General features: G+C 38.3%; 1 protein-coding gene across 2 annotated transcripts in view; it reads right to left on the reverse strand.

Moving 5' to 3' along the window:
* Positions 1 to 19,143, reverse strand: part of ZNF800 (zinc finger protein 800) — a 235,708-nt gene that overhangs the window by 59,447 nt on the left and 157,118 nt on the right. Inside the window, exon 6 of one of the 2 annotated variants that reach the window (XR_013160490.1) lies at positions 5,290 to 5,419. Coding sequence is in view for 1 of the 2 variants with exons in the window: in XM_077123765.1 (XP_076979880.1) it covers positions 17,763 to 17,766 (4 nt within the window). In the remaining variant the exon portion in view is untranslated. Of the gene's footprint in view, positions 1 to 5,289; positions 5,420 to 17,747; positions 17,767 to 19,143 lie in introns of those variants that run through there. The other variant, XM_077123765.1, reaches the window with a different exon arrangement.

Raw genomic sequence — 19,143 nt, forward strand, 5'->3', positions numbered from 1 at the left:
AAGTACTTTTAGTATTTTAAATGTCCAGTTTTCTAGTTGTATTTTAGAAAATTTCAAATTGTTTATTTGAAAACTCTAATCATATATTCACTTCTGTCATGATGTATTTAAGCTTACTGTCAAAACAATTCTAAACTTGAACTTTGCAATTCAATTCTTGTGATAGCACTTGCTTTTCAACTTCTGAACTTCTCACTCCTTAAAGACTTGCAATCTCCCACCCCCTTGACTATTCATGAAAACTCCTTTCTTAAACTTCACCAGTGACTTTTAGCAACTGAGCCCAATGGCTCTTTCTTAGTCTTCCCTCTCCTCTTTGCGCTGTAGCCTCTGGGTATTGCTATAAAAAAGTACTTCAGCAATTATTAACTCATGGATCACCTTGTTCTATCTAGTCCCATTCCCAAATCCCAGACATCATACCATTTCATTCATAAATATATATATATATAAGATAAAAACTCTTTTTCAAACATAACCACAATGCCACCATCACTTTGAAAATAATAATAATTAATATCAAGTAGCTGACAATGTTTTAATCCCCCCACTTGTCTCATTTTTCATATACTTGTTTTGTTTTATTTAAATAAGTCCATAGATAGGAATTGGTTGATATTGGACCTTAATAGTTACCTGCCAAAGTCACCAATTAAAGCTAAATCAAGCTATCTACTTGCTCCACACCTCCAAGTGGCCCATGGAGCAGGGCTGCAGAAAACCATACAGTTGTGTTGACTGCTCTCATTTTTAATATGTGATGGTTGGAGGGGGAATCTCTTCTCCACAGCTTTATGTTTCCCTATGGAGGAAATGCTGTCCGAACAACCCTACTGAACTTTTTTTCCATCCCTTACTCACTCTCCCACTATTCTATGAATGGGCAGGCTCCCCTTGTGGGAGGGGGAGGACAGTGGTGACATGGTTTCTCAGTGCTGCCTGTGGCTAAGGGGTAAAATAGTAGCAAGACCTAAAGCTCCAACTGTTTTATCATTTACAAAGCTGACATTTTGTTCTTCATCCTTCTGACTCCTAGGTTATTTCACAATAGGTCTGAAGTTGGACAGAATGGAGATAGTGCTATTTATTAGTAGGGTGACATTATAATTTACTGCCCAAGTTGAGATACTTGAGAAAGAAAGGAAGCAGTGTTAATAATCACACCAGAACCACAGGTAAAACCCAGGACTTGTCCCTAGGATACTAGGATGCATGGTCATTTATTTCTTAGCCCCAGTTTGTGCATAAATTGAGAACCTTGAGTCACATCAAAAACTGGAATTTGAGAAGAGTAATTCTCTGAGACTGTGGCTCCTGGTGAGACTTGATGGGTGGCTTAAACTTTAGATAACATAGACATGTGAAATTTCTTTTACCTTCTTATTGTGAATAAAACACAGATATAGAAAATACACCGGACAAATATTGTAGCTGAGTGACTATTTTAAGGCAAACACTCTTGTAACCATCACCCAGGTCAAGAAATTTTCTTCTCCTGGCCACTCCGGAAGCCCCTCCACCTATCCTATCCCATGTAAAGATTAGATTCAATGGTTTAGTCTTACTCATTTTTTAAATGTTGAAATGTCTTTTAAATACCTTTTATTCTACAGATTTTTCCTTCCAAATCTGTCTTTTCTTTGTATTTCATCTTTTGAAGAACCCATCCCATTGACCTACTTTCTCACAGTCTGGATGTTATTGTTTGCATTCATAGTGCAGTTCAATTTTATCCTCTACATGGCCTGTAAATTGTCAGTTGGATCCAGAGTCTCATATGGACTCAGTTCCAACCCCTTCGGTAAACATATAGATGGTCATGCTGCCTTTCTTTTTATGATGTTAGCAGCTACTGATGCTCATTGCCCAGATCTATTAGTTCATTGAAAGTGGTAAAATGTTGATATTCTACTTCTAACATTTTATCTTCATTTGTTAGTTGGAATATTTTCATAAACTGAAGTTTCCCTCATCAGCTATTTAGTTACACAGTAATATAGTTCACATAGGAAGTATTATTTTCAAGATAATGAATTAATTCCCTGTCATCCTCTGAAGATGTCCAATAGTTTTATGTTCTTATGAACTCATGAATTTAAACATATTGTATGGGTTTTAATCCATTGAGTTTCTAATTCTTAATAAAGCTCAAGCTATCTTGCTAGATATTCTAGACTAATTTTATACACTTTCTGTCCCAGACCTAGAATCATTCATTCATTTAAGAATCTCTGTTTTCTTTTCATAGAAAAAGCTATTTCAAGACCACAATCCAGGCATAGAAAGGCTCAGATGTATGTACTGATACATCCAATTCAAATTCAGTACTATGGGTTTTTACTTAACCTCTCCTATATTACAGCTAAATCTTTTTTCCACAGTAAGAATCCTGGTTCTCAAAGACAGACACAAAAAATGATAGAATTAATATATCCTATGCCTACTCATTTGCTTTATTCCACATTACAAACACAATGATCCACATTACAGTACAATGTTATTATACTGAATAACATCAGTATAACTCCCATCACCAACTATAGTTACCACTAGTACTTACATCAGTATATTTCTAATTATTTTGATTGGCTGAAGTTTGCTATTAGATTCCCTGGGAATGCTAATGGGAACAATATTCCTTATGTTCTTGTATGTTGATAAGGTTGTCTATACATTTTATACTTGAAAGTCGATTTTACTGGATACAAAATTCTTAGTTTACTTTTTCTTTCCTTGAGTATTTCAAAAAACACTGCTCCGTTTTCTTCTGGCATGAAGCATTGCTGTAAAAAATTCTAACAATATTCTAATATTCTTTCCTTTTATACATCATAAGCTTGGGGACTGTTAGTTGTTTAGTTTTGCCTAAATGTCTAAAAGGTTTTTCGTTTCCTTTAAATTCCACTAATTTTACAAGTATATGTTTTGAGTTGCTCTTTCTGGGTACATATTTTAAGATAACTTTATGCTCTTTCATAGGCGTTTTTCATTTTCTTTTTGGTTCTTAAACTATACTTTCTAGCATTTATTCTGTTTGCTTGCTTTGGATTTCTTCTTCAAAGACATCTATTATTAATTAACTCCATGACCAAGTGGAGTTTATTCCAGGGATGCAAGGCAGGTTCAATACTTTAAAATCAACCAAAGTGATCGACTGTTTTTAGACCAAAGAAGAAAAATCGCATGCCCATATCAATTGATGCAGAAAAATAATTGGAAAGCATCAACATCCATTTGTGATAAAAATTCCCAGAAAAATAGAAATACAGGAGAGCTTCTTCCACTGGATAAAGAGCATCTACAAAACTTATAGCTAACATTATAATTGATGGTGAAGGACTGAATTCTTTCCCTCTAAGATTAGTAATAAAGCAAGAATGTCTGCTTTTAGTAATCTCATTCAACATAGTCCTGAATGTTCTAGCAAGTGCAAGAAGACAAGAAAATAGAAGGCATATAGATCAGAAAGGAAGAAATAAATCTGCTCCTGTTTGCAGATGATATAAGTTTTACATACAGAATCTGAAACAATATAAAAAAGACAAACTCCTGGAACTAGTGAGTTCAGCAAGGTTTCAGGATACAACATAAACAAACAAAAATCAATTGTATTTCTATATACTATCAATGAACAAGTGCATACAAATTTAAAATACAATACCATTTGCAGTCACTCAAAAAATTAAATACCTAAGTGTAAATCTAATCAAACATATACAGAACTTATATACAGAAAACTACACACAATGCTAATAAAAATAATCAAGAAAGAGTTATTAAATCAGAGATTTACCATGTTCATGGGTTGGAACTCTTAACATCATAAAGATGTCAATTATCATAAGATTGATGTATAGGTTTAACACAATTCCTATCAAAATCCTAGCAAGATTTTTTGTATACATAGATAGACAAGATTATTCCAAAATTTATGTAAAAGGCAAAAAATTTAGAATGGCTAAAACGATTTTGAAAAAAGAAGAAGAAAGTAGGAGAAATTAGTCTAGCTAATTTCAAAGTTTATTAAATAGATATAATAATCAAGCCTGATAATGGTAGAGAGTTGCATACATAGATCAATGGAACAAAGCAGAACTCAAAAACAGACCCTACACAAATATGCCCAACTAATTTTTGACAAGGTTGCAAAAGTAATTTAATTAAGGAAACATAACCTTTTCAACAAATGATGCTAGAGCAAATAGATATCCACAGGGGAAAAAATGATCCCTAACCTATATTTAATGCTTTACACAAAAATTAACTCAAAATGGGTTGTGGACTTAAATGTAAAATATAAAACTTAAAACAAAAAAAAAAATAGGAAAAAAATCTTTAGGATCTAGGGCTAAGCAAAAAAGTTCTGAGTTTTGACACCAAAAGCCTGATACATAAAAGAAACACTGAACTTCATCAAAACTGAAAATGTTTGCTCTGTGAAAGACCCAGTTAAGAGGATGAAAAGTCAGGCAACAAAATGAGAGAAGGTATTTGCAAACAACATATCTGACTAGTATCAAAAATATATAAAGAACTTTCAAAACTCACAATAAAAATCGAACAATTCAATTAGAAAATTGGTAAGATATGGACAAATATTTTACCAAAGAAGATATACAAATGACAAATAAGATTATGAAAAGATTTTCACCTTTATTAGCCATTAAGGAAATATGAACTAAAACTACAATGAAATATCACCACATACCTACCAGAATAGCTCTAAAAACAAAACAAAATTGGTGATAAGGCCAAATTCTGGTAAGGTTGCAGAGAAACTAGATCACTTGTACATTGGTTCTGGGAATGTAGAATGGTACAGCCACTCTGGAAAACAATTTGGCAGTTTCTTTAAAAACTAAACATTCAACTACTATATGACTCAGCAATTATCCATGAGACATGAAAACTTTTACGTTCACAGAAAACTGTTTTCAGCAGCTTTATTCATAACACCCCTGAAATGGAAACAACCCAAATGTTCCTTCAACAGGCAATAGGTTAAATAAACTGTGGTAACATATACCTTGGAATACTACTCAGCAATAAGAAGGAATAAACTATTGATACATGAAACAACCTAGATGAATCTCCAGAGAATCCTTTTTATTCCAAAATTCTATAAAGATTCCATCTATATAACAATCTTGAAATGACAAATTTACAGAAATGGAGAACAGCCATATTACTTTTTCTACCTGCATGTAAATCTATAATTATCTCAAAAGTGAAAGTTTAATTAAAAATGACAAAGAAAAATATTTTTTCAAGGTTTGGATTCATAATTACCTTCTGGAGACTATTGTCCTGTCATTCCTGTTGCATTTGGGAAGCATCTTTTTGCCAGATAGCTCAGTGATGCGTGTTTCACTTCAGAGTGATCCTGCCAGTTTTTTCTTGTCTCCTTGCTGGTCTTGAACTGAGGAAAACAAAAAAACAAACTTCAAAAACACTCTGTGGCAGTGCAGTCATGGCCCCAGATTGGCATCAGCCTCATTGTGTGGTTGCATTTCTGGTCTATTCTTGGCTGAATTTTAAAGAAGCCCGGAGCAATGAATTCTCCCTCTAGTTCCTAAGAATAACTAAGAGTGCTGGGCACTCTACTTAAAGTGCTCTACATGGATTAGCTCAGTTAATTCTAATTACAGTCTCATCAAATAGGTTCACTCCTTTTTATTGCAGAAACTGAGGCACAGTTCAGTTGCATAACTTGCTCAAGGTCATAAAGTGAAAGAACCAGGATCCAGACTTCAGTAATCTGGTATCAGAATCTGAACTATTAACTATTGCTGCACAACTGTCTCACACATCGTTTCAGCAGACTAAAATGCTCAAAACAATGTTTTTCAAGTTTGGTCCAAGGTATTTCTTCAGGATTGTGGGACAGAGGAGTGCTCATTATAAAGCTGAGAGACATCCCCAGTATTACCAAATCTGAATTCTGTGGGTAGGGTCCCAGGAACCATATTTTCAATAAGCACCCCCAGGAAATTCTTATATATATCAAAGCTTGTATATAAGCTTGACTTAAACAGACCACGCTTCAGCTCCTACCAAAAATAAAAAAATCTGATTTCTGAGAGATGCAGGTCAAACATAGTTTCGTCTTGAAAGTCCAATGGGTCTTTTTCATTCCAATTAGTAAAAATGGAAATCAGAATCAGCAGGTGAGCATAACTGCTCCTAAGAAAGAGCCCAGCCATGGGGGTTGGGTGAAAGCCAAGTATAAAGGCATTTCTCTTTATTCCTGGTCCTTAGAGCTTTACTCAAGATCTTAGTGGCAGGATTCTATTTCCAGTGGAATATCAAATGGGGACTATCAACCACTGATAGTCAACAACTTGATTAGAAAATTCCTAACATTTTGTTTGCTAGTTTGACTGAAGTTTACCCTATCATTCTGGCTAGTATTTCAGACCATGATTGTCTCTGAAAACAAAATAATTAACTAAATAACTAAACAAACAAACAAGATTTGCAGATCAGGCATTGAAATAGCTCACAATTTCCCTTTTGCCTGAACAAATATCCCTGGCGACACTACTGATTCTATGTGGCATTATCCAGGTTAAAATAAAAGATATTATCAAAGTTAATTTATCTGGATAGCATTTGTCTCCTGATGAATATTAAGTATATCTGTCTTTCACAATCTAATGTTTCAAAGCAAAATATTCCCTGATGATAACATCTGACAGAATTGAGAGGTGAGTAGGGATTGGATAAATGTTGCTGTGAAGAAATTAGAAATGTCTTCACTGTGAAATGTGCAAGAAGTATTATTATATCAAGTCCCAGCCATTAAAACCAAAAAGAGACATCAGTAGCCTGATTAAAAATCAGGCATAAAAAGAAATGTTAATAGTCTTCTTTGGTGATGTTTATAGTGAATAACCAGATAAACCTGTTTGATGACAGCACTATTCTTGCTATAAGTGGAGGCTTAGGTTAGTCTTAGATTAGTATTTAAAAGATTAGAGTTGGTGCAAAAGTCTAGAAGGATAGGTGGATAATGCCATTTAAAAGAAATAGAAGAACTGATGATTTTCCAAAGCTGCACTACAATATAGCAATGCCCTGGAATCTGGTATAAGGCTGGACCATTTGGACTACCAAGGCTGCATAACATAAGAAGATTGTAGGTTTTGGAGTCAGATAGTCATGAATTCAAATTCTACCCTAGCTGTATTACCTTGGTTCGGTTACTTAATTTCTCAGATTTCTTTTCCTAACTTATAAAATGGGCATTGTAATATACCTTACAAAATTTGGGGGAATGATAAATGAAATAAATGTTAGTTACAATGCTCACACATAGTAGACACTCAATACATGTCAGTTCTCTTCTCTTTTCTCTTTCCCATGCAAGCAACATCAGTCAGTCAAGCTCCAAATGAGGGCATCTTACTAATAAGAGACTCCAGAGACATATACTTAGAGGACAACAATATATGGAAGTTGTACTTGCAGAGATTCATTATGTGCTTAACATCCCTAACTAAAGCAGGAGATGGTTAACCTTGACCTCTAGCCACACTTTTAAAAATGTACCATTAACATCCTATAACTAGAGTTTCTTTTCACAGATTAGTACAAAGAAAAATTGCAGGAAAAGTTAAAGTATAGGTTTTCTGTTCTTTCTTTTTTTAATCTTTAACTTCTTACAAAGACTGGTAAGTACATATGGCAAACCTTAGTTTCAGCACAGCAGGGTTTTGTAGTTCTCTGGAATTATAGGTAATAATGAAGCTTTAGGGCTGGTATGGAGGTGGTATGGCCAGAGGATGCAGCTAAGCTAAGCAAGTCGGTGGTAAGGTGGGAGATGATGAACAAAGCAGAAAAAATAATGATGAAAGAAGCAGGACTAACTTTCATAGGCCTAAGCTTCAAGCTGAGAATTGCTGGAGCTCGCGGGGGTGGTCGTTATGAGGTTATTGTAGAGAGGTAATTATTTTTCATTGCCCTTCCCTTTGAAAAAGAAATTTTTAGCAATGCTGTTTCCCATAGGTAAGAAGGAGGTCAAAGGGTCAAAAGTAGCCTGCTGCCATGTTCTATCTTGCATAGTCATTTAATGTGTTCCCCAGAACCTCAGAAGCTATAACAAACTAATTTGTTTCTATTGATGCCTCTTTCCCTTGCATCTCACACTGCTCATACCTGTGCCCCAAAGAACCTGTTTCTGATGAGCATTCAGCAGCCCAAATGGCCTTTCATACAGGGCTGTTTCCCAGATGCCGTTGGTCATGTCTCAAGGTCTGATGGGCTTAATCAGAACTTGAACTAAGATGGGGGTCAAAGAATGGCACCCTGATTCTTGGTCCAAATCTACCCCACTCCTCTGTTACTTCAACATGTGTAGAGAATCTTGATAGTCTCTTTATCTCTCCCTCCCCCAGAGCCAAGAGGTATGAGATAATCCTCATCTTTGCCACCAAGAACCTTTTTTCTATATATCCATCATGAAACCCAGAATGAACAAACTGTCAAAGTCCTAGCTTTCAGTTCCAAAATAGAGCCTTGGAAGCTCTGAATTTTCATTTGAAGAGCCAGGTATTTACACAAGAAAAACTTTAGGGAAAACAAGATGAAGGAGACAGATTTCAAGATCTTAGCTTGGACACCAAGAAATGGACTGAGAAGACTCTACGTGTAAGGTTTAAACAATGAACCAGAGAGTGGGGAAGAATGTTTGTTGATGTACAAGCCAATTTCCCACCACACAGAGAAGAGATAACAGTCCTTTCTTGTCCAAGAACTGGGGCTTGGAGAGAAGAAGAGAAGACTTTCCATGTTGGCCCGGGCAGCAGGGTCACCATTTGCCCATATAGTGTCTTTGTGTGAATTAGAAAAACAAGTGTTCCTTTCTCAAGACTTCCATTTACCAGAAAATTGCCATAGTAAATAAAAACAATGGCATATATAGTATGAATACAGCTCCTTAGATGTGATGCCCATGTGCAGTGCATCACCATTTCATGAAGGCCTTAGAGGGCGCACACTTCTCTGCCTGATCCCTTGGGTAATCACTCAGATGTGGGGGGATAGAAACTCCCCAGTAGGTTGAGGATTTGAGGGAAGTTGTGCCCAATTTGCCAACATAAAATTCAGCCTCAGGATATTTCAGGATATATGCCACCCAGCATGGGGTGGCAGCAGAGTAGAGGTTGGCAGCTGGCCATCTAAAGTAGAGAAATCTGAGAAGGCACACTCCTCACCCACCCTGGGTCAAAATTTCCTCTCAATTCTTGAAATCCAGAATGGTGTTTGAGGATTGAGTGCCAGGGATAACTTGGCTCCAGTCAAGCTGATTCCTAGACCACTAGGAACCAGGAAGATGTTGCTGACTCTCAGGGTACTAAGCCCCCAAAAGAGCCATGGTGGGAGCAAAATATGGAGATGGAAATGCCAAGCTTCTTGGAAACACTCGCCATGTACGGCTTGTGCCTAAGAGAGCAGACAATGAGCCACAACGATATAGCTGTCCAGATGCCCTCCCCTGATGCCAGGATGATGGAAAAATCCCTCAGGGACTTCACATGAACACCACTGTCGGGGAAAAGAGAAGAGGAGGAAGGACTGAGTTACTCTCAATCGACAAGATTACCTTATCTGCTATTTTTTTTTTCTGGACAATTAAACAATGTTATTTTGGTTTGGGCCCACTTAAAAATTCTAACTATGTGAATATCATACCTGCCACAAATAAAACACTCATTATGCATTTCTCAGGTGTCTCCCTTCTTCCTGCTTCCCACCTCTCTATCTGCTGTAGGCTAGGAATTCAAATTCCATAATCTGCCCCAAGAGGAATATTTCTTTGTAAAACTTCGGACTTGTGATTTTTAACTGTGGACTTTCCCCACTTGTTTTACCTTGTCTTTTCTCACAGGGCTACTAGGGATAAAATTTTCAGGAAAAAAACTAATAACGTGGTTGCTTATTAAATTGAAATAAAAGGGATTTGTAACCAAGTTGTATTCCTGATCTGTAGTGAACAACAGAGGACCGTTTCCCAACTACGTGTGGGAACATGTGTCCCACATGACAGTAAGGATGTAGTGAGCAAGGGTGGGAGGGCAGGAGGGGTATCTTCATTGCAACAGATCTAAGGCTTGAAACTCAGAAGATCTTAATGGTATATAAGGGGGAAGCTCTCCTACATTGAATGTACTTTTCCAAATGTGAGGATGGCTTGGGTAGAATGTGCAGCCTATAGTGTGTAAATGTTTCATATTGCAGCCATATATTTCATTTTAACTGCAAATTTGTCTTTTTTCTTACAATATATACTTTAACTCCCTACTTTATGCCAGCAGTAGTTTTGACACAATTAGTGACTTTCACTTCAGCTTTTTTCTTTCACACAATTTAGCACTGACATCATAGTGCTCTGCAGTACTGTTCATAATAATATTAACTGCTAACATCTATTGAGCATTAGCTTATGTCAAAAACTAATCTAATCCCTCTATATAGATGAGCTCATTTATTTCTTGCAAACCTATGAGATATATGACCAATCATTACTATTTATAGTGTACAAATGGAACAACTCAGGTATGGACAAGTTAAATAAGATCACAAAATTAGTAAGTGGCTTTAGAACCCATCTCTTACCCCACACTAGCTTGGTCTGCAATAAACTGCAAAACTCTTTGAAAGTAGAGATTGTCTTCTATCCCTACTACCCAGCATGATAGGCAGGGGATAGATAACAAATAGTTATTGATTTGACTTGTCTTATAGAAATAATATGGGAATTCAGCCATCCCCTGTTCCCTCTGTGGATCTAACACAAACCCTCTTTTTCATGACTGATTTGTTAAAAGAATCTCGCGATTGGCCATCTCATTCTGCTTCTGGTGGTCTGCATCTCTAGGAAAATTGGTCTAGATAGTATTGTATCTGTGATTAGGACAAAGCTTTGATCTGACTTCTTTTGAAACATAGTGATCCCACCACTTGATTTATTGGTAGATTTTTATTTTTTTCACAAAAGCCTAAAGTTTGCTTTCAAAATGAGTATCTTTTAGGAATCCTCCATGCCATACATATATTTATTCCTGAAAAAAGGTAAACACTGATCTTTGATAAACTGACTTAGATTTCACCTGCATTTGGGAAGTTTATTTGTTAAAAGCGAGGCGAGTTAGAATAGGTTACCCACAGGCCAGGGACATTGGTCAGTTCAAGTGCAGACCGAAAGGGTTAAGTTAGCCTCGGAACTGCAGTAGAAGCTAGAGCACTATAAGAAATTGTTTAATTGCAAGGGACAAAGTATTAGGTGTTGGCGACTTTTGCCCCATTTCTCAGAAATGGCTAAAATAAACAAAAAGAAGAAGAAAGGAGCGGTTCAGCAAGAAAGGGGATTTGGAATTTTCCACACCTCGTTTTAGCCTAAAAGCATAATAGCAATCCAGCATATAAAAACCCAAGCATAGGGCCACGGTGGCTCAGCAGGCAGAGTTCTCACCTGCCATGCCAGAGACCCGGGTTTGATTCCCAGTGCCTGCCCATGTCAAAAACAAAATAAAACCAAGCATAGCTTAATTGGCATGTCTCTTCTTTGAGCATGCCTACGGTGTTCTTTTCCTACCATATACTACTCTCTCAATAAATTTTACCGTTTTCTGCTATTTGCTTTCTCATCCGTGAATTTTTTGCCGTGACAAGGCTGCAAGCTTAGAATGGGGCTTAGCCTGGGTGTTGGCCGAGCACCAGCAAAATATTTTGGCAAACCAGCAAGGAGGCCTCAATGAATTCTGACCCTTATGTAAGACACTATTCAACGGAATCTACACCTTGTAAGTCATGCCTCTTGACACTAACTCCTGCCAGACCTCCTGACCATTTCTCCTTCCTACCCACTTCTATCATAGTCTCATCATCCTCATTGTCCTGTGTGTCCTACTCTTCCTCACTGCATGCCTTGACTGTCCTTGGTTTCCAGATGAAGACTGAACAAGACATTTCACACCTTCCATCCTTTCCTTCTCTTGGTACTCCCTAACCCCTCCATGCAGTGACTTAGTAACTTTTCTGCTGCTCTTTCTCCCTTCTCCCCCCCATTTTCTGATAAATTTGTTTCAAAATTAAACCTCCCCAGGCAGGTAGAGGGAGACTTTCCTAGGGAATCATCCTTAAAGATCCTCAAGAGCTGTTCATGCCTGGCCTCTCCTCTCCTCATCCCTTGTTGTTCCCCAGAAGAAATCCTCCAGGAGACCCTTTATCACCTATGCCCCTGCACTTGGCCTTACCACCATTTTCAAAAGGACCCCTTGGCTACCATCTAACATATAGAATACCTTCTACCCAGGAAATTAGTGAGGCTCAGCCAATCAGGACCTCCATCCCTTCAAGTTCTCTGCTTGTGGTGGCTTTTAGATAAGGTCTTAGATGATGGCTATCTGAAAATGTCCTTTCCCTGTATTAGGAAGATGAGTAGAGGTTTGGCTGAGAGCCACAAGGATGAGGAGTCTAGACCACCTGCCCTTTCAGTTGAGAAAGGAATTAGGAGGGGTGTTCTGGACCACCTGACTTCTGAGGATACCTAAGAGTGAAAGTTTTCCCTCTGAGGATACCTAAGGGCAAAAGTTGTGCTAATAGGGATCCCCTTAACTGGTGGACATGTGGGATGCAGGACCTAAGTGAATGAATATCCCTGTGTCTCCTCTTCTTCCAGAGTATAGACAGTACATTTGGCATGCCAGTTAACGGCCCTCTTGGATGCCTCTTGAAAAATTAGAATGACCTACCAACTAACAAGCTGAAAAAGAAAAAGCTTATCTTCTATTGCAATGTTGCTTGGCCTCAGTATAAGTTAAATTGCAGGGAACAGGGCCAGTATAAGTTAAATTGAGAAGAGCAGTACCTCAAAATGACACTCTTGGCCTTAACACCATTCTCCAATTAAATCTTTTGGATCGTGTAAAGTTTACCATCTGAAAAGAAAAAACAAACAAACAAACTCTGCTTTATAGGCCAGTCAGACCCAGGCATAAGTAGGGGGTGTCACAGAAAATGTCCTCAGGGCCTCAAATGCCTATGCATGACCTTTTAAATGCTACTTATTCTGTATTTAACTATCAAGACAGGACAACAGGGGAAGAGGGAGCAAGGAGAGACTAGAATAAAGCAAGATTCATTGCTCTAGCTGTAAACAGTAAGCAGCCACGGCAGAGCTACCCGCGGCAGATGTCTCCTGGAACCTACCATCAGTGTGAAGAGTTGGGATACTGGAGGAAAGAATGCCCCCAAAGACAGTAGAAGTCTCAAGGACAGAGAGCCCCCTGGGCTCCGCTTTAGATGCAGGAAAGCTGTACACTGAGCCCAAGAGTACGTCAAGCACCCAAGAAGGAGCAAGGCTTCTTAAAGTCCTATCAACTGCTCCTGAACTGGACTGAAAGGGCCAAGGGCCAATAGCATCCTGGACCTTGCTGAAGAACATCAAGCTTAATGAGCCCTGGGTGAGTCTTGATGTGGTGGGGAAGACCACCAATTTTTTAATTAATACAGGAGTCACATATTCTGTCTTAACCTCTCACTCCAGCCCTCTCTCCTCAAAGACCCATCCCATAGTAGGAGTAGACAGGAGGTCTCACACTCAAGACTTCACCCCACCATTCCCCTGTTGAATTTATAGTATTCTTTTGAGTTGTCAGTTTTTAATAATATCAAAAAGTGTCCCATCCTGCTTCTAGGAAAGACTCTGCATACTTTTTCATCCAGATTCACAGTTTCTATTTGCCTGTAAGTGTCAGGGGCCAGAGCTCCCACCCAGCTCACTCAGACAATTCTGTCCCTAAACTTGAGAGATAGCTTTCATCTCTTTAGAAATGCACTAGCAGAGAACCCAGCCCTACTACATTTAAAATTTACCTCCCTTCTTCAGTATATGGATGATTTGTTAATCTGCAGTCCTACTTAAGATGCCTCCCTCACAGACACCATTGCCGCCCTTAATTTCTTAGCCAAACAAGAGTATCAAGTTTCACCTTCTCCAGCTCAAAATGTCTTACAAAAAGTTCTTCACCTGGAGTTGTCCTTACCCCAAGAGAGCAGTCTTTGTCACCCAGAAGAATCCAGACCATACTCTCAGTGCCAACGCTGAAATGTGAACCCACACCAGGACATAAAAACAGAGTAGGCATGGGGGGCAAATGGCAAAGCATTAAAAATCTCCCTCAAATACTCTCATTTAATAACTACTATACATGACTGTGAAGCTTGTTCCTGGCTTTGTCCTCATTCAGTACTCTATAATAGTGGACATATGCATAAAGCTAATATGCCCCCAAAACATTTAACATAAAGACAAAATACCTTCATAAATTAAATCATTGTGGCTTTTTATGTGAACAGTTTAATACCTACATGTGCCATTGATTCTTATTAAAGATTATAGATATCTCTCAAAATGCATTGACTAAATCGTTTTTAAGTATTTAGCATTATTCTGACAAGTTTAATTTTGATGGTAATTGTATGTTGTAAAATGTTTGCTTGAAGACAGTTTCCAAAATTATCATAGCAATTTAAGTATGAAAGATAGTATGTGTTTTTATTAAATAAGTAAAATAGAGTAATTTGACCTAAATAATTGGTTGAACAGAATAAGAGAAAAAAGGTAGAACAAAAGCCTAAATATAAAAAGTCGCAAAAAGTTCGTGAAAAGATCATTTATTTCTTGTGGCCAAAGTTGTGTAAAATTTATCTACAAAAATTTTTAAAGCCTTAGTATCAAATAATGTATGGTAATGCAAATTATAATTTAATTTTCTCTCTATTAAAGTAACAAAGTTTCCTTAGATTATTAGTCTGTCTTTAGTAAAAAGAAATGTTTCTTTCTGAATAATCATTGTAAAAAGCAAAACGTCTGTGTTTTAGCACAATACTTTCTTATACTTTAAATGTTCTTAGTTATTTAAAACTATCAAGTCACCTCACTTTTAAAAGAACTAAGTCTTTTTTCTTAACTCAAGTTAAATAAAAAAACAAATACTTCACTTCCCTAAAAGTCACTCAGAAACTCTTACAAACCTAAGGCCCTATTTCCCCTAGCCCCACACCCACACAAAGGTCAAGAGGCTCTGTCTTAATTAAAACCAGGCAGGGAAGTAAACCCGGCTCCCAGGTGGAGCCTAAATGAAAGGGACCTACTCTATAATTCTTGGTACTCCCTCAGCAGTTAAAGTCAGTGGAGTTCTCAGCTGGATACACCTGTCCTGGGTCAGCCTTCCCTGCCAGGCATCAACAGAAATCCTGTGTCAAGAAGAAGCATATTCATAGAAGGACTGACACTCCTGTTTAAAAGCAAGGATAAGTAAAATTTTACCATAAACCTTGCTCTCCTCCTAATACTTTTTTCAGTAAGCAACAGTTTAGGCCAGACAAGCCCATGGGCCAATAACACATGGGTTAAAATTACACCAAATATTGTCAAAGGACATAATCTCTCCAACTGTTGGGTCTGTCATGATCAACCCACAGGAGGTTTTCAAAAGCACCTCTTGCTAAAGAGCCAACAAATCATTCCCCAACCCAGTCCACATCCTGTCTATCCCTATAAATAAAGTTAAATGTGGCACTGGCATCTCAGGGGGGCCAAAGTATCTAGCAGTCAGTTCCTTACTTAGAACTTCCAACTTACAACCCTCAGCTAAACTCAACATGTAGTAAAAATCAGGATGTTATAATTCATTCGAACATAAAGTACTTCCACTTACTCCTTCTCCAGATAAAAAGGAAAATAATATACTCCTCTTACTACCCAGGTTTCGAGCCTGATTCTGATAAGCTCAGTGAGTATGACTATGTTGATGATGGAGTGAATGACCCAGAGATGAATGAACTAATGCCCTCTGGCATGAACATCCTGCCATGAAACCATCCCCACTTAGGGTAGAGAACAACATGTTTGCCTGCTGTGCAGGTTTGAAACTGTCATGTACTCTAGAAAAGCCCTTTAAGAAAGAGCCCTTTTTTAAAAAGCTGCAGTGCTGATAGTGCCCACACAGCCAGAGATCTTTGGAGATGCAGAAGGAAAATGCCCCCCAGGGAAGTCGTATGAAATAAGAGAAAGCTAGCAGATGTCACCATGTGCCTTCCCAGATGAGAGAGAAACCCTGAATGTCAGCAGCCCTTTCTTTGGAGTTAAGATATCTTTCTCTGTATGCCTTAGTTTGGACATTTTCAAAGCCTTAAAACTGCAAACTTGCAACTTAATAAATTCCCTTTTTAAAAGCCATTCCATTTAACTTCATTAAATCTCAAAAGAAAAAAATAGGAAAAAAATAAAAAGAGAGAGAGACAGTGGCAATCAGATGCAAAACGTGATCCTGGACAGGATTTAAAAATGGAGAAGAAAAAGTTGTGGGGACTTATGAAAAAGTGAGAGTTTAGGCTTATTATGAACATTAAATCTCTTGAAGTGGATAACCGCTTTTAAGGTGGTCACATAAGTGAATATCTTTGTCCTTAGGAAATGTACATAGCCATATTCAGTGTTCAAGGAGCATGGTGATGTATACAGCCTACACTCCAGTATTCATAAAATGGATTGATAAATATATAGACATACAGATAGATGGATAGATAGTTTGATGGATTGATGGACAGATAGAATGATATAGCCCATGTGGTGAAATGTCAAAAATGGTAGTTCTGGGTATCTGGGGGAATGGGGTATGTTGGAGTTCTCTGTAGGGGGGTTGTATGTATTTTTTTTAACTGCCCTGTAAGTATTAAAGCATTTCAAAATGAAAAAAAAAAGTCATTCCATTTCTGGTATATTGCACTCTGGCAGTTGAACAAACTAAAACACCCTGGGAAACTGTTCATCAAAAATGCACTTATGTTTCTTGCCCTAAAAAAAAGAATTGCCACTCAGTGCCTAAATACTAACACGACCCTGGGCATATGAATGGTAGGTTATATAATCCCTTTCCCCAAAAATGTCCACATTTGCTCCACTCTTTCTGCCATCAATAAAACTCACATCAGGCCTCACCACTGAAACAAGTGAGGATGGGGACTAGTTATCCTAGGAGTTTCCCTCCTCAAAGGCACTCTCATGGCCATAGCTGGAGGAATCATCTATGACACTGTGGTGGCTCAAAACGTTACTACTATCATAGCTGGCATAGCACAAGAATCAGGTAAGAACTTCCAGCTCCTAGACTCTCTAGCCAAAATGGTGTTAGATCATACATTGCATATCTCTTGGCAGAACAAGGAGGGGTTTGTACCTTAGCCAATACCACCTACTGCTTTTATGTCAATACTACTAGCCAAATTAAAACTAGTGTTAAGGCCATTATCAAACACACCACGTGGCTCAGAGGTTAACTTGAAGGCCAGCCAGCAGTGGAGCCTAGTAAACAAAGCAATCCCTAATTTTACCTGGTCTTTCCCTTTCTTAGGACCCATCATAGCAATATTCCTGCTGCTTATATTTGTCCATGCTTGCTTCATTATGAAATTTGTTTTTTCAGTAGACTACAAATGTTCTGTGCCACACTGATATTTACCTGCAAATATCAAGCTGTTCCAAACCAAGACCAGCCCGCCCCGACCCTTACCAGAATAGAGAGAGTTTTACACCTGGCAGGCTGGGACTACTACCTCTGATCATCTGGAAGCAGATCCAGAAGCCAGACCTTTGCCCTTCAGTTTCTTCTTAAGATTAAAGGTGTTCAACTCTTTCAGGGAGGAGTTGAGGCAGGTTAGAATAGGTCATCCAGGGGTTAGGGGCTTTGGTCCATCTACCTGCAGAGTGAAAGGGTTAAAGTCAGCTTTGGGACGCAGCAGAAACTACAGTCCTATAGGAAACAGCTTAACCACAAGGCACCAAATATCAGGTGTTGGAGACTTTTGCCCCACTTCTCAGAAATGGATAAAACAAGCAAAAAGAGGAAGAAAGGAGAGATTGAGCAAGGAGGGAGATTTGGAATTTTCGGCACCTAGCTTTAGCCTAAAAGTCTAGCAAAAAGCCAGCATATGAGAGCTCAAGCATTGCTTAAATCGGCACAGCTCTACCTTGAGCACACCTGCAGTGATCTTTCTCCACCATGTACTATCCTCTCAATAAACTGCTATTTGCTGCTACCTGCTTTCTTGCCTATGAATTATTTCCTGTGACAAGGCTGGGAGCCTAGAACAGGGCTCAGCCTCAGTGTCAGACAAGCACCAGCAACAAAAGCATCTACATTGAAACTTTTATAAAAGAAAAAAATCTCATATTTGACATTTTTGTAAAACTATATAAGTTACATCAGCATTAGTCTCCTCAGAAAAGATGCTGACATTCTCAATTTGATTCCCTTGCAGTGATAGTAACATAGCAAGGTGACCAAAGCCTTCCAAAGTCAGTCAGATGTTTGGCTAACTGAAGAATACCTTTCCGGGCTGATTGTCAAAGAAATTCTGAAGTTTGTTCAGTGAGATTCTTGTTGGGATCCCTTTTATAATATAGCCATTGTCACTCTCAAGTTGCTGCTTAAGCCATGAAAATGAAATAAAAAGCAAAGAGAACGTTAGAATGGATTTACCCCACCCTCAGTTTGCATTGTCCTTTCCACAGCTGACTCACTGAAAGCCTTCACCTGTAAGTTCAGGAAGAGCCTGAAATCTATTAATAATAACATTAGCTGCAACTCTTCTCTATCACTGGGACATGGAAATAAGTGGCATTCACAATCCAGTGGCTTAGGCACACTATCCAGTGTCTGGGCTCTAGATGCCATCTTTACCTCCATCCTTATCCCAACTAGACGTAGCATACCAGGGTAAGCCTTGATGTATGGGTATCCCCAAGTGGAAACACAGCCACCCTTCTGGTCAAAGAACACCTTTGCCAGACTGAGAAGACCAATGTAATGGTCTGGGCCTAGTGACCATCTTGTTCTAAAGTGAACTTTCCTTGCCATGCATGGGTGGTGAAACCTAAGACTTGAAAGTGAGTTTAAGAGAAAGAGTAGCCTTTTCAGCCTGCCATGGGTCTGAATTCACAGCTGCCTCTAGTGGCAGCCAAAGGAATCTGCCACACTAAGGTTTTACATTAAGGATTAAAGCCAAATTAATTACAGGTGTACCTTTGCAGACCTTTGTCCTGGCTTCCCATAACTTCTTTAATGAGAGGACAGG

The sequence above is a fragment of the Tamandua tetradactyla genome, chromosome 1 (genome assembly GCF_023851605.1).
Source record: "Tamandua tetradactyla isolate mTamTet1 chromosome 1, mTamTet1.pri, whole genome shotgun sequence".
Taxonomy (NCBI): domain Eukaryota; kingdom Metazoa; phylum Chordata; class Mammalia; order Pilosa; family Myrmecophagidae; genus Tamandua; species Tamandua tetradactyla.